Source organism: Triticum urartu, unplaced genomic scaffold, assembly GCF_003073215.2.
Source record: "Triticum urartu cultivar G1812 unplaced genomic scaffold, Tu2.1 TuUngrouped_contig_1722, whole genome shotgun sequence".
Taxonomy (NCBI): domain Eukaryota; kingdom Viridiplantae; phylum Streptophyta; class Magnoliopsida; order Poales; family Poaceae; genus Triticum; species Triticum urartu.
The window spans coordinates 33,987-49,867 of record NW_024112173.1 but is presented as its reverse complement, the minus strand read 5'-3'; the positions used below and the strand labels follow the sequence as shown (position 1 = coordinate 49,867).

Sequence of the window (15,881 nt, the reverse complement as noted above, 5' to 3'; positions counted from 1 at the left end):
GGGGGAAGGGGGATATCTGGCGCACCTACTTGTGGTGCTACTGATGCACCTATCACCCAAAATACACCCTACACGCATTTCGAAATCTGATTAGTTTTCCACATACATAAAACATTTCTCTACTATGTCACCCAATTTGATTTAAATTAGACCTACAAATCTACATACTTACAAAGAATAATAATTGAATAATGTTATGAATAGTACTCCCTTTGTTCTGAAAATGGAAGCTTATAATTTTTTGCTCAAGTCAAATGGTGTAAAGCTTGATCAAATTTGTAGGAAAAACTACCAACAACTATAATACTAAATATGTATAATATAAATTATATTTTATTATGCGTTTAACGATACTCCCATCGTCCGGGTTTATTAGTCTGTCTTATTTTTTGGGGTCCAACTTTGACTACTTATTTAAATAAAAAATGAATTATATGCTACATAGACTATGTTATTGATTTTTTTATTTGAAAGAGGTTATCCACTGTACTTAGTTTACATTTTATTAGTTAAATTCATGGTCAAACTTTGGCCAAAATAAAAGGGATCCTAAAAAACCCGAGCTGATTGAGTTCTGATTTGATATTATAGTTGTTGATAATTTTTCTTAGAAAATTGGTCAAACTTTGTACCACTTGACTTAAGGCAAAAATTATATGCCGTCCTTTTGAGAACGGAGGGATTACCCATTTTAGATCGGGCCATAACTTTGACTCATTAACACAATCCGTGGTAGATTTGATATTGTTGTTTCCAAAGTTGTGGTTTAAATTTATTTTTGTGATTGATATTTGTTATGAGTACATGATAAATTATTTTCAGATTTTCTTAACAATTATAGTATGACCTTTGGGCGTCCAGTGCACCGATAGCACCACAAGGCCGGATGCACCGGATAAGTTCCCTGTCGAGGCATTCTACATTGCTGCGACCACGGTGAACAAGCAAGAAAACAAGCTCCCACTCTCCTCAGGGACACGTATTTGTGCAAAAGCAGATAGAGAGGAGAAGGCCAGATTCTTTGCCCAAATTCGGTAAACGCCACCGAATTTCAGTAAGACAAACAAGCCAAAGAACCTAGTACAAAGTAGCAACGCACAGAACACGTTCGTTCATTTTCTCATCCAGTACTGCGAGTTAGCTTTGCTTGCTGGGAATGATATGGACCTTCATGGTAAGCTTCCTCTTGTTCTTCTTCAGTTCAAACAGACAGATATCGCCGAGTTGCAGACTGTTGTCATGTACAAATTTGGACCAGCCTGCGCTAAGGAACCACCTTTTGCCATTTCGATGCACCACCATCTTGGTCTTCCATATCTGACTCATGCACTGGAGCACCACAGTTTGATTTTCGCATGGAAGATGTGCGGCAGCAGCATACCGCGAACTTAATTCCTGGTTTATTACAAATGTAAACATGTTACAGTAGCAGGTTGAACAATTTAACCATCGAAATATTCAAAACTATGTAGACTGAAATTCCTGAGACGTTACATATCTGTGTGCATTGTGCTGAGAGATCGCTGGATCAGTGCAAAAGGTTGCACTGTTACTTTTTGAACCGTACTTGCCAGAAAATTGCTTTTTTGGCTTGAAATTTCTTTTGCGCTTACATCATAGAAATTATATATTCTAATAGAAAAAATTGTGAAATATATTATTTTGTGGTCACAGTCTCACAGGGCAAACACAGAGTCAACTAGTGGAGACACTGGGACACAAGGTCCTTACACCGTTCAGTTTTGGCACTATTCAGAATCCGACAACAAGAAAATAAAATAAACTTGATGCATAGATTTAGAAAGGGTGTTAATCTTACTAGCATGTTCTGCTTAATGGCACCAATATAGGTCTTTTTCATGATTGATACGTAAATGGGAACTTCAGATTGGATGGCTTGCACTTTCGCGTCAACAATATTCTCCTGAGACAGAGATAGATGGCTCATGGACGGTAGAATGTAAGGAGGCACAGCAAGACCAGCAGAGTTCTTTCTCTCCGGAGGTTCATGAGGAACCCTATGCATGTCGCTTTCCGAGGGAGCATTTTCTCCTGCAAATAACTTTAGATCATAAGAACGAAACAATCTAAAATGTATCAAATTGTTTTAGTCTAGCAAATGTTTTGTAAGGTACTTTGTATTTGTTTTACCCTCGCCTGAACCAGCCCCTTGAACACCATCAGTTCCACCTCCCGAATGAGTTGTTTCTCCACGAACTAGATGAACGGTAAACTTGGATCTCCTCGCCCCGCCCTTTTCCGGTACAAAGATGCAGATATCCCCTTCCTGCACACTGTTGTCACAGACAAAGTCTAACCAATGCCCTGTAAGCATGTACTCACATCTATCTTTTGTCATGTAGAATCTGGGATGCCACTTCTTGCTCTTTTTGTCTGGCGCTTGAAGTGCAATAGTCACACTTTCATTTGGAAAGTGTGCAATTGCATGTTCCTCAGGAATGATCTGATAGCACAAGAGACAAGATGTGATGCTATTAATAAATAAACAAGAACCAAAAACTTAGTAGGTCATAAGAACTCCCAAGATACCAGACTTCTTATTTATCTATAATATAGAAATAGAAAGGGACGGCGTTAGGCATGACAAACAGATCGTATTGAAAACACTAAGTTGCCCATTCAGTAGATATTTTGTGAGTTTACCAGTAGAGGACTAGGTGGTTCAACAGCACGCTGACTCATGACATCAACGTATACAGCAGCCTCGGGTTGAATTCTCTCTACAAGCGCAATCACTTTCTCATATTGTGCCCCAGATAGACAACTGCCAAGTGATAGCGCATAATTATGTCCTCGAGGTGTTCGACGATCATCGGACTCAATAGAATTGCATGCTAAAGGACTGTTGTCTCCTGTACAAAAATTGCAGTAAAAAGACTGTATAAGTAATTTAAACTTTGGCACATATGCACTTGTAACTTAACAATCTAACCTGATTTCTCAAAGGAAGTGGGTTTTGCAGAATTTTGATGATCCCTTGAGCTACCCCTCTGACAGCTAGGATATATTTTTATTCCTGATGGTTGTTTGGTATGATCATCAGAGCTGCTTCGTATATCAACTGAATCTGCACTTCTTTCTTGAATAGTCACATCATTTATGCCAATATCATTTCTTTCAACAGGGGAATGATCAGCGCTTGCTTCGCGAAGGTGATGGACTGTCACCTTGAAGTTTCTTACATCACCCTTCGTCATTGGTTGAAAGAGGCAGAGATCACCCTCCCGCACATTATTGTCATGGACAAACTCGTGCAAATAGAGGTGGTGTCCCTTTTCATCAGGTATTCTGCGAAAATCGCACAGCCATTCCTTACTCTTCCCATGTAGCTTGAGTGTGATCTTTTGACTTTTGCTAGGAAAGTGATTGACTGCATAGTCCTTAAGTATTGCCTATAATTAATAAAGAGAGAATGGAACAATATGAATATGTGCTGCTGTTATATATAACGTGTACTATAAAACAAAGTATCAAGACTAGCCACTAAGGATATTTAATGCGCTCCAACTTAACTCTCTAGAGTAAGAGGAAGTCTAAATGTGAACCTTAAATTTATCAATCGACCGGGGTTAATTTAGAAAACTTGTAAAGGAAACTAGCCCCTTGGTGCTTAAGTGCAACAGATAGGAAAGTATCAACTTCTATATGCTCATACACACGATTTGAACCCTTCACGCGATTGATGCCATGCAAAACAATTTATACTCCGCACATTTATGATTGGATCACATAATAAAAGCAAAACAAAGTTTATAAATTTAATTTTGGTGAAATAAACAGTAAATGAAATAAATCAATTTTGGAATTACATGGTTACATCTTACATGAACGTAAAATATGGAGCACATACAAAAATAATGGTAGTTTTTCAAAAAGAAAATAGACAAAAATATTGGATTTTGTGCTAGAAATAACAGTTGATTAGAAACAAATAATTTTGAAGTGCGTCAAAAGGGTACCATAATAATTTAGTGTCATTATGAAATTGAGATGTTTGCTAAGCTTAGTTCAGAATTTCTTCTCAAAAATCCTTTTGAACAACTCAAAAGAAATAATTTAAAAATATCTTAGTTATCATGGTCTATCCGTGGGTACATTACTTGGTTTGTCTCATTCCTTCCATACACATATTCCTTCCATCTACTCATGCCAATTAATGGCAAGCAATGTTGTGCAAAGACATCATTAGGCCCGAGAAGGTCAATTTTATCTCTCAACCTCTACAAGGTAGCAGACCAGCCTAGACATTAGATCAAAATAAATGGAGGATCGAGATTGTTTGGGGGCGTCTTACAGTATCTCAAATTTAACTAATACACTGGATTTTAACTATCAAAACATATATTGTTAATTCAGCGATGCATATCAGTTTGTTGAATAAGTATCTTTGTGAGCATTGTGAAAACTAAGCGTTAAGAGAACCTTTCATAAACATTTTCCTGTGAAGATTTTGTTAAACAATACTCTCTCCATTCCAAAATATCAAGAATCTAATGATAACGATTTGGTATTAGACATTGATATCCTCTCGATAAATTTGGCCAAAGCTAGAGAATTATGACTTTTTGAGAAATTTAGTCCAACTAATATTTTGAATATATGGAGGGAGTATAGTATTAAAAGATAAAATGCAGACGCAAGCAACACGAACAACTAACTTGACGTACCAGATCAGGGTATTGTTTCACATTGGTCTTCTTCATCCTTACCACAAGCATGGGGATTTTAGGTCGAATTTTCTCGTCAAGCACATCTATTTCCGTCTTCTCTGCCGCTGTAAGATCGAACTTCCCTTGTAAGACATAATTCTTCGCCTTTTTGCGATGTAAGGCATAATCCTTGGAAGGCATCTGAGGATCATCCGGTTCCACAGGCTCATCTTCAGATGGATTGCCTTCTGATGCATGTAGAGTTCTAGAAGTAAGAGAAGATGATGCAGTGAAGGTAACTAAAATTTAACAGACTATTAACCTGACAATTCCTCAACTGGAGAAGACATTGCGGCGGCCTTTACTTGTTTCCCACGACGGCCTGAGCGATCCCTTGGGCATTCGAGGTCTGACCCCTCACTCTCTGATGGCTCAATAGGATAATCATCTGAACTGCTTGAACTATCAGCATAAGCCGTGCGTGCTTTTTTAGCATTATTAGAAGCACTTTTCGTCTGCCTGACGAACTTCTTCCTCGCGCAGCGTTCGTGTAGATTTCTCATCGATCTCGGAGCCGTTCTGCAAAATGGCAGGGTTCAGGAAACTAGTAGGAAGCAGATAGTAGATGACATCGCCTATTAGTGTTACAAGAACTAACACAACCATACAGACATCACTCGCCTAGCAACAAGAAATAAAGGGATCAAGAAGAATCGTCTTCTTCCGAAGAGAATCTAAAAGTGTCCTTTCTCACGGACAAAACATTTCTTGAAAAAGACACACAGAAACAGATGAAACAATACTCTCTCCTTCGCATTATCTAAGTTTTCCCAGATTGTAGTTGTAGGGCATAGAAACGGCCGCAACAATCCGGGACCGATCGGTCGTGTAGCTTCCTGAAAAAGGGGATGGCTGACTGGAATCTGCTAACGGCTGTTAGATAAGATCGTGGAAGGAGTACAGAGGTAAATCAAAGGTAGATCGAAAAGATCTATGTGCAGATGCGGAAACATAGTACTAGAACAGATTGATTAGAATTTAGATCACAAGAAATGGAAGGAGATAGGCTTAGAGAAGAACCTTCACTTTGGACGTGGTGCTGCAAGGAGATGAACCGATAACGCAGCAACCCGGAAGCAGTGGTAATTTAAGAAGGGAGCTGCTACAGCCTAAAGGTCCTTCATATGAAACGTCACTTAACATTCATTCCATTCTTACCTGCTTTTCTGCTTGCGAATTTACTGGACGGAGACATTTTACAAGGGCCACCTTCTTGATTCATGTGCTTGACCAAAATATTCGTCTAGAGAGTCTAAAATGAGAGCAAGTACAATAGGATGATGTAGGCAGGCTGTAAGCCTTTAAATATTATATTTTAGATGAGTTGAAAGAGAGAGAGGAGGAGAGAGGAGGAAAGTGGACTACTGATTAACAGCAACTGCAGGCATGTTGTGAGAGAGTGAGGTGGGGCCATATATCAAAAAAATAATACTCCCTCCGTCCCACAATGTAAGACGTTTTTGCAAGATATGTTAGCTTGTAAAAACGTCTTAGAATAAGTATAATAAGCTTATGTAAGCAGGCTGTAAGGGTTAAAATATTATTTATCGGCTGACATGGAGGGAAGAGAAGAGGAGCCGGCTACAGAAAAAGAGCCAGCTGCAGCACGTGCTCCTAGGCACTATGTGAGAGTGGAAGATGGACTATGTATTAATGAAGTAGTACATCTCTGCATCTTATTATTATACTTGAAGGCTACAAGGTTGGCTATAAATGACATGGTAATGTCATATAGCCATCAGCTGGTTGTACTATTAACCATGCTCTTATATTATGGGACGGAGGGAGTATATATTTATATGTAACTATTGTACTTGCCAGCTATAAGTTTGGCTATAGATGATGTGGCAAGACCATATAGCCATCAGCTCGCTATACTATTAGACATGCTCTAACTCCTTTTCGGTACATAGCTTATCTCAAAATTTCCGTTTTTTCAAATATCGAGATGCATTAAATCAGCACATGCAAGGATTAAGAGAAACTCACCAATGTAGGTAAAAGTTCTTGGTAATTTATTGGCCGTCCCTGCATGCATTGCAGTTAATGCATTGTTAAATATATTTTTTTGAGAAAAATGAGCACATCGATTGAGTATTTTTGTAAACTACGAAATTATTTCGCCACTCATTATTTAACCGGTGCTATTTTTGAATTGAGCCCTACAAACCAGAAAGGATGGAGTATATCTCTGTGTTGGGGAATATATTATAGAAATTGTCACATGAGGACTGTAAACTGGTCATAAATGCATGTTTCCTTTTCCAATGGTTTTCCCTTTTTTTCAGAACCGAGGATAACACCCCGGCCTCTATTCTAGAGGATACCCCACAACATCGAGATTGTTTTGATGAAAATTAGATGAATGAATGAGAACCAGATTAAAAATACATTTGACTTGTTATATTTGATTGTGTATAGTTATAACAACGATTGAATACAATTAGATATAATTGAATGGAAAACATTTTCTTATGGTGGGTTTTTTTCATGCATCATGTTGAGGTGGGCCTTGTCCATTCATAATTGTATGGTGAGATAGCAAACGAATCAATTTTTGAAAGACGCTGGAAGTAGGTTCCACGCCATTCCCTGCTTTCGGTCCCTCCCGTAAGTCCTTTGATCCCAATTGACGGGGGAGATATAGACGCTTGGACTTAGTTGGTCTTCTGATCCGGTCGGCATTCCAGCTACTACTCGGACCCGCCTTCCACGTCCACGGGGCCACCACCCGGATGTCCACCACCATGCTCCCCATCGACTGGATCAGTATCCTAGGCAACCTAATTAACAGTCTATGCAAACTATTTGTTTCCACAATTCCATGTTTTCTTTCATACGACCAAACTTTGGTCGGGTTCCACTATCCAAGGATAATGGAACAAGAGTTCAGTAAGCACAACTTGTTATTTTCGAAAAGGAAAGTCGAAGCCTCCCGACATGCAATGGGACAAGATTGAAATCATCAACAACAGAATACAATGGGTACACGGCAATGGTAGAACATGAAAAATACCAAATCTAAACATTTACAGCAAAAGTCGTTCTTCCACACAACGCCTTCAGAAGGGAGTGTGATTGCTGGCATTGCCAATTCCAACATTGTCGGTGTTTTGTACCGGCAGTGTCATCAAGTTATGATTGGTTTGTTCTAGAGAGTAGAGCACATGGGGGATCCAGATGGCGGTGCGAGGAACATGAGATCTACCCAGGTTCGGGCCCTCCGGGGGAGGTAAGACACTACTCATGCCTCTGGTGTTTGTATTGCTCTAGTGGTTATCAGAGATCAGGGAGATCTCTTGAGAGAGATATTACTTGGGCCACAAGCTCTCGGCCTGGCTGCAGAGAGGTTGAAGATGGTGGTAGGTCTAGGGTTTCTCCCTTCACCCATGCAGGTCTCTAGCCCACCTTATATACTCGTCCGAGCTAGGGTTACATGGCTCGAGACGAGTTACAATCAAACATGTGGGGCTCGCTTGCTCCATGGTAGTTCTGATCCATCTTGGCCCGCTTTCCTTCCTAGGCCTCGACCTTCCTATAGTGAGCGCCCTTTGGATGGACTCTCTATCAAGGGAGCTGAAAAATGCCTCCAGAGATGACAACTACCATGTGCCCGCTAGCCCTCAACTAGGTCGATCTCTCAGATCAACCGGGTACGACATAAACAAGGACTTAATCCTAAATGTTAGTCGGTCAATCAATTAAGGCCAGAAAAACGGCACAAAGACAACTCCTTCCACAAGATGACGCTAAGGCTAACACCGGAAGCTACGAGAGGTTCCAGTAACTAGGTAATATTGGGGCTTCACCACTCATCGTCGGGCCAAAAAGGGAAACCAACTATCATAAGAGCAACTCTAGTAGAGTCGCAATTTGGGATATGAGTATATGGCGGCGGTCATGCGCAAACACAGAGTAGCCATAATGCGGCCTCCATCTTTTCTTATCTTCTCTTTTTTGTTGCATCAACTCAATAATCAAATACTTAATTTGAGGCATTAAAACACTCATTTGAGATAAATTTGCATTACAATGCCATTACATAGGGTTAGAAAAGTCTTGGTCACATTCCCGACGGTCGTCGTTGAGGTCAGGGACGGCTTTTCCAAGGGAGGCAAGCCTTGACATGGCTTGATTTGTCTCAGTGAATGACATCATGTTCATGTCATATGTGCGCCATCAGATGCGCTCTCTCCGGCACCAAATACGCTTGTTTCTCCTTGTAAAGGAGCCACACAGAGCAACCCTCTCCGCCTTTAATGCTAGCCCGACAGCGGTGACCTCGAAGATTTCACCAAGGTGACGACCGAGGCGTCAATGACATAGCACTCATCTCATGCCTCCTTGCCAGGAAGGCAACAGGGAGCACGAGCAGCCCTCGATGAGCTGCATGGGTGAGCTCTCTCCTGCCATACGGGATTTGCACGTAGCCGAGCTGAATATCCCACTCAACGAAGTGCGATTTAGGATTCCAATCCGGCCACTCGTCAAGGGGGATCCTCCTACACGGCCTCCATGGCTCCATCGCATCACAACAATGCCACTCCTCGTTGGCCTTCGGGCAGTCTCCTCCTTCGCTAACTCCTCGTCCAGGATCCGCTTCTCCTCCTTGAGAGCGGCACCCAGTCTGCCCGCGGGAGAAGTGGCATGTCGTCTGGGAGAAAAGTGAAGGCTGTGGGCGGCGTGAGAAAAGTGAAGACTGTGGGCGGTGGTGGTGAGAGATGGAGATATGGTGATGACCAATTCTTAGCAGCCGGTGTTGGAAAATATGGCGAGAGTGACAGCGGGCAATTCAGGGCCAGCCCCCCGATTATTATTTTTCTTTTTAGTAGTAACAACTTGTGATTGATTTTATTTTTTAGAGAAAAGGTTGGTAGGACTTGTGACTGATTAATTTTTTTTAGACAATTGTGATTGATTAATTAGTAGAGCTGTCGGTCATCAGTAGCAGGCCCAACAGCTAGGAAACGGACGAGCATTACTTAGCCTACGAAGCAACCCACAAATGATTCGTGAGATGGATGCCTCCGTCATATTTTTTCTTACTACCTCCCGTCAGAATTGAATGTACCTACATCGATTAGATGATTGACTGAATAGTCCTGCCGCTGAACCCGTCGTCGCCCCCACGCTAGGGCATCGCCAGGTGCTGGCGGCGCTTTATGTTTGATTCGACCGTCTCCCCTCGTCGACCGACGGCCATTGTCTGCGGCCTGCCTATGCGTCAATCTCCTAATTCCTTAGCAGGCGCTTCAGATTTGACATTCAAGGCGGCACAACATGACTCACGCTAGATCGAAGGTATGTCATATATTACAGCTCATGTCTAGGCTATCACAGATTATTTACTATTACTAGGTCTGTATTGTATTAACTGGTGGACATTAGTTATTGTTTGTCAGATTGATTATAAATTACATACTTAATTGTATAGATAATATAGGTTTGATTTTTTTTAAATGGAGTAGGACCCTCGGCCTCTGCATCTGGACAATGCATGTAGTCACTTTATTAATTATTCACACAAGACCTTACAAAGTCATACAACAATAAGACTAAAGCCATCGTCTAGGCAGCATCTGTCGCTACTCCTATCCAGTTGATGAAGGGATGCTGATAGTCTGGGCCTAATACCAAATAGACCTCGCAGCCAAACATAACATATAAGACCTGAGGACTCCTGCCAGGTATGGGGCACCCACCAGTCCGGCACACTCCTTAACCAGGACGCCTGCCGGGTATGAGACCGCCGCAGCCACCTACCACCAATCCATCTTCAGTGTTGTACTGTTGCATCTACCTTACCCGGTCTAGCTGTCGTCAACGCCACCATGACGCCAGACAGCTACCTTCTCCTGCGCGAGTCCATCTTCGCGTATCGGACGCTGAGTCTCCACTACGCCACGCCGCCGAGATCCGTCGTCATCAATGGGCAAGATGAAGCACCGCTCCTCCTCTTGTCCCCTCCAGCCAGCACTTGCTCCAAAACGATGCCCCCGGGAAGGAGAACGACCGCGAAAACGTCGCCATCGTCCAATCCGGTAGACCGAGATTTAGGGTTTCCCCTGAAACCTCCCGATCAGGTTAACGTGACCTGCAACGACGATGCCTCGAAAAGGGAACGACGTCTAAGACACCACCATCATCCGCCATGACCGTAGTCAGGCACGATTTTCACCGAAAACTACGTCGTCCCGATCTCGCGGCTAGCTGGAACCGAGCGGAGCCTTTTGCGTAGCTTCAATCTGCTACCGATCAAATATTCTCGCACAATGGACTGGCTCATAGCCCAGTGGTTGGAATTGGAGCATTGTGGTGTCGCCCTGCCGACCTGAGTTTGACGCTCTTCAGGTTGAATTCTGTCTCACATTCTTTCTTATAAATAATGCCGCGGGGTTTCTGCCCCTCTGCTACCGATCAAATATTCTCGCACAATGGACTGGCTCATAGCCCATTGGTTGGAATTGGAGCATTGTGGTGTCGCCCTGCCGACCTGTGTTTGACGCTCTTTAGGTTGAATTCTGTCTCACATTCTTTCTTATAAATAATGCCGCGGGGTTTCTGCCCCTCTGGTCTAGTATTAAATATTCTTGCACAAGTATAAATACAAAACAAGCTGGAATCAAAAGCACACCATATGAAATTACATTTTCCATTTCTTTTAGGGGTATGAACTACATTCAAATAATATAAATCTACCTTCAATTCTCTGTTTGCAAAATATATATTATCTTGCATTCCTCTTGTATGGTCGCTGTGAAAGAGAAAAAAGCACATACGATCATTGTCTTCTTCGCCCCCATGCTCAAATCCTGGCTTCGTCCCTGGGCAATTGGTATGCAACAGCTGCCATTAATTGACATCCGTGGTGCCATGGCCGTCTGGCATTGATAGGGAGAGAAGATGGGCCGCACGGCAGGCTTACATGGGAGGTGAAACTTTTCTCCCGCACATGCGATTAGTGGATAGCACACCCTCAAAACGCCCCCAGCCCCCAAATATGAAGGCTCGTGGGATGGATATGGAGCCCTCCTTCATAAACTATGGCGACTCATGGCCGGATGACGACTTCACTAAAGTGGCCTTTACAATATATTTATTATGCCGACCGGCCTGATATGGCGACTATGTAGAGTTGCTGTAACAACATAGATCCGAACAGATTTTCCCAGGTAGAGCAAAGAGCTAAACGTGCTTCAGATAACGAAGGCAGTGCACAAATACAAGTCACAGATTACACGAAGCTAAAACAACACATGGACTAGGACTTGTGGAAATTCAGAATGTTAGCCATCATATGCAGTAGTCCTCGGAGATCAACCATACCATGGTTTGGTTTTAGAGTACAAAACATAATTCCAGCAGAAACAGCAGGGGTCATCATCCCCTTGTACTTCAAAGTACTACAAACTAACACTCATCACGGGAAATGATATGGACAATCATGGTAAGCTTCCTCCGGTTCCGCTTCAGCTCAAACAGACAGATATCACCAACTCGCAGACGGTTGTCACTGACAAATTTGCGCCAACCTCCTTCAAGGACACGCCTCCTACCATTCCGAATATGCATCTGAGTTTGCCATTCCTTCCCCTTACGCTGGAGCAAAATAGTTCGCTCTTCCTTTGGAAGATACACAGCAGCATATTTTGCACCAAACTCCTAGTATTTTACAGATATAAGCATGTTACAATTACAAGTCGGCCAATCATGTTGATAAAATAAAACAACAATACAATATAGGTATACACATTTATCTGGTGGCATTTATTTAATTCAGCTGCAAAAGTAAATTTAAGCCAAACAGTTTGCTAATAGCACAGTAAATTGGAGATCCAAAGCCCACGTCATCCCTGGCACCCTACATTGCTAAAATTAGTTATGTTTTTTATTTATTTGAAACTTAGTTATGTTATGGCAGATGACAACAACCTGGGGGGCTTTGAGTAGGTAACAATAAAATTCCAGAAATTTTTTAGCTTACCAGGCTGTAATGCCCTTTCACACCAACATTGGTTTTGTTCATGATTGCCACATACAGATGTGCTTCGAGTTGGATGGCTTCCGCTTTATCTTCAACTATGCTCTGTTGCAATGGAGACAGAAAGCTCATTTGTGACAGCATGTAGGGCGGCACAAAATGACCTGCGTGCGCCTTGCTTTCTGCGCGAAGTAGATGAACCGTAAATGTGAACCTTCCCCCACCCTTTGCTGGTACAAAGATGCAGATATCTCCCTCCTCCACACTATTGTCACAAACAAAGTCTAACCACTCCCCCCTAATCTTGTGAATACTATCATTCCCCTCGTAGAACCTGGGGTACCACCTTTTGTTCTCGCCCGGCCTCTGAAGTATGACAGATGCACTTTCATGGGGAAAGTGTGCAACTGCGTATTCCTTCATGATGGTCTGATCACAAATGGGACAGGGTGTGATGCCATCAACAAACAAACAAACAAATAAACAAGAATACAAAACTCAGCCGAAATACTGTTTTGACTGTCATTGTCGACAAAGATAAAGCATTTATGTTAAGTGCTCAGAAGGGCCATTGCCACTTTCCCTATAACATTCAAACTATGAATACCCCTCTTAGATCTAGAGCCTAGAGAGGATTGTAGTGTACTGAAAAAGAACTCAGGAAATTTACCAGAGAAGGATACGGTGGTTGGACATTGGACTTCCTCATGATAGCCACGAATGCAAGAGTTCTGGATTGAACGTCCTGGAGAAGCTTATCTATTTTCTCTTTTTGTGCATCAGCCAAATTACTCCTACTTGACAACACATACTTATCCTTTGGAGGTCCTGGAATATCATTCGAGTCAAAAGAATCATACTCTGAAAGACAAGCTTCTCCTAGACAAATTTGTAGGTCAAACTAACAATGGATAATGTATACACCGACACGATGACGCATGTGTGCATGTACTTAACAAATAAAACGAATCCATGCAATTTTGTTGACGCAAATGTAACTTAAGAATATAACCTGACTCCGCAGATGGAGTGGATATAACAGCTGTCTTTCTAGTACTCCCACTGTGGCATCCGTCTGATCTTCCACTTGCTGATAATTCAGTACATAGAAACAGATTTTCCCATTATAAACTACAAAAAAAATAAAAATATGAACTGGATCGGAAGTACTTGCATCATACTACCATACCATCAGAACATTGCTCCTCCTTAATACGCACTGTTGAGATCATCTTTGGGAGTGTGTGATCATCCGATCCTGAAGACTCATGCTCGTAAGGACTGTCTTCTCCTGTATAACAGTTTTCAAGAGTAAATGCAACTTCAGATAAAACGACACCTTAAAGCATAACACAAAGGTACAAGCAAGCTGGCAAGCTAACCTGGCAAATCCTCAGATGGAGACGATGCTGCGTCTGTCCAGGCCAGTTTTCTACAATGTCCTGAGCTTTCACTTTGGCATCCATCTGATTGCTGACCCATTGACGAGTGAGTATTACGGTCGCTGGAACTGCCTGACATTCCTGTAGAATTTGTGATTGGTTGATCACTCATAGAGCTCCCTATGCCAAAACAGGGCACGGTTTTCTCACAACCACTAGAATCAAAGACCGCAACCTTGAAGCGAGAACTTCCACGGTATCGGAACATCAATGAGTCTTTCTGTACTATGTCATTGGCATCAACAAACACCTCCCATCCAGATTGGATGACTTTTCTATTCCTGTGCTCAGTAACTCCAACATCATACAGAATGCCATTAGGGCCTTCTAGTTTGACGGTCCGTGGCATTTTCCCTGCGAAATGCTTTGCAAACCTCTCTGGTATGACCTGCAGCAACAGATGTGATTTTTAGAGTATTAGTTTAAATGGAGTAGTACATTTCCCTAAAATTGATGGAGATGAATAAGGCATAATAGTCACCAACCGCTAAAATTGGGAGATGACAAGTTAAAGATGATTATTTGCCTTATATTTTTTCGACAGGAATTATTTGCTTTGCATAAATAAGGGCAATATGCCATTGATCCAAAAAAAAGAGGCACTGCAATGTCTTATTGCTTGGAACAGAGCATATTACCATGCAATGTCTTGAACTTTTGCTCATCCGCCTGACGAAACGAGTGACCTTCCCATGTAGATGGTTCCAGTATCTCTTGCAGCCCTGGCACGAATTTTTCATCTCCCAGCTTCTATGCCACACACCGATTCTAACAAATTAATTTACTCGGAGAGTGGTCACTGCTACTTGAGCTATACAACTTGCGGCAAGAAGAAAATATACCTTGCAGTAGGGAATCTCAGAAGTGTCCTCCAGATCTTCCTGAGCTAAAGAACTGCAACAAAACAAGCCTGCTAATCAGGAATGCACATGAAGGGGGCAAAAAGAAATCCTACGCAGCAGAAGAAAAGAGGTCGAATTAACCTGCAGACCAGGCTTGGCGGAGCAGTCCAGTCCAGATCCTGCGATCACCGTCACCGTGCGCTGGAGCTGGAAGGAAGAAGAAAGCCTTTGAGAACTGAGAAGGGCGTGGAGAAACGGAGGCGGAGGAGAACGTGGGAGATTCATTCACCTGGACGGGACTGAACTGGCCTCCACTAATGAGACGTTTGGTGTTCCCGTAGCAACCCAAGAGAGGGGCAAAAGCCAGAAGGCAGAGATGCCACGCCAACGCCGTTATGATGTCCTGACTTGTCACCTGTCATGTGATGGGACAACGTGTCATAATTTAGCTTCTTTATCTATATATATGTGGAGTATATTGTAGAGTAATTGCACAACCACTTCGTATTTTTAGTTTATTAGAGCAACTCCAACGGGGCGACCCAAACGGACGCGCGCTTTGTCCGTTTTTTGTCCGTTTGGGTCGGCCAGACGGACATGCGCGTCCGCATTTTAAAATGGGTCGGCTTGACCGCCCAACGGGGAGGCCGACCTAAATGTGCCGCCATGGAAAAAAAGTAATAAGTTGCACGAAATAAACATAAAGTGGCCGGTCAAACGCCGATCAAAGTCCACCTAAATCTGGCAGCCGACGCTGCTCCGGCGTGAGCTGCGCGCGGCGCCTGCGCACCTCGTCATCGTGCGCCTGTTGGGTACGAGGAACCGCCGGCACCGGGATCCGCTGCGGATCCAGATGCCAACGGTGCGGCGGCGTGACATCGGGGTA

General features: G+C 42.7%; 1 protein-coding gene across 3 annotated transcripts; it reads right to left on the bottom strand.

The window, feature by feature from the left end:
• Positions 1 to 11,913: 11,913 nt before the first annotated feature.
• On the bottom strand, positions 11,914 to 15,362 carry LOC125526758 (B3 domain-containing protein Os03g0619800-like). Of its 3 annotated transcripts, none has more exons than XM_048691396.1 (10): positions 15,285 to 15,362; positions 15,137 to 15,202; positions 14,996 to 15,047; positions 14,792 to 14,900; positions 14,094 to 14,541; positions 13,901 to 14,002; positions 13,724 to 13,801; positions 13,382 to 13,539; positions 12,715 to 13,140; positions 11,914 to 12,392 (listed from the first exon to the last, which is right to left on the bottom strand). In XM_048691396.1, exons 4-10 carry the CDS (start codon positions 14,891 to 14,893, stop codon positions 12,141 to 12,143), a joined length of 1,566 nt encoding a protein of 521 aa, XP_048547353.1. In that variant the 5' UTR covers positions 14,894 to 14,900; positions 14,996 to 15,047; positions 15,137 to 15,202; positions 15,285 to 15,362; the 3' UTR covers positions 11,914 to 12,140. The 3 variants fall into 3 exon arrangements, with proteins under 3 accessions (XP_048547353.1, XP_048547351.1, XP_048547352.1); XM_048691394.1 differs by having other exon boundaries at positions 11,915 to 12,392; positions 14,792 to 14,903; XM_048691395.1 differs by lacking the exon at positions 15,285 to 15,362 and having other exon boundaries at positions 11,915 to 12,392; positions 14,792 to 14,903; positions 15,137 to 15,224.
• Positions 15,363 to 15,881: the final 519 nt, after the last annotated feature.

Bases quoted from the DNA above. Each gene is read 5' to 3' on its own strand.
- LOC125526758 (XM_048691396.1), bottom strand. From the start codon at position 14,893: ATGAAAAATTCGTGCCAGGGCTGCAAGAGATACTGGAACCATCTACAT. The intron at 13,802-13,900 runs GTATGGTAGTAT...CTGAATTATCAG, and splicing joins GGAGGAGCAATGTTCTGATG to CAAGTGGAAGATCAGACGGA. The intron at 13,141-13,381 runs GTAAATTTCCTG...ATTTGTGATCAG, and splicing joins AACCACCGTATCCTTCTCTG to ACCATCATGAAGGAATACGC.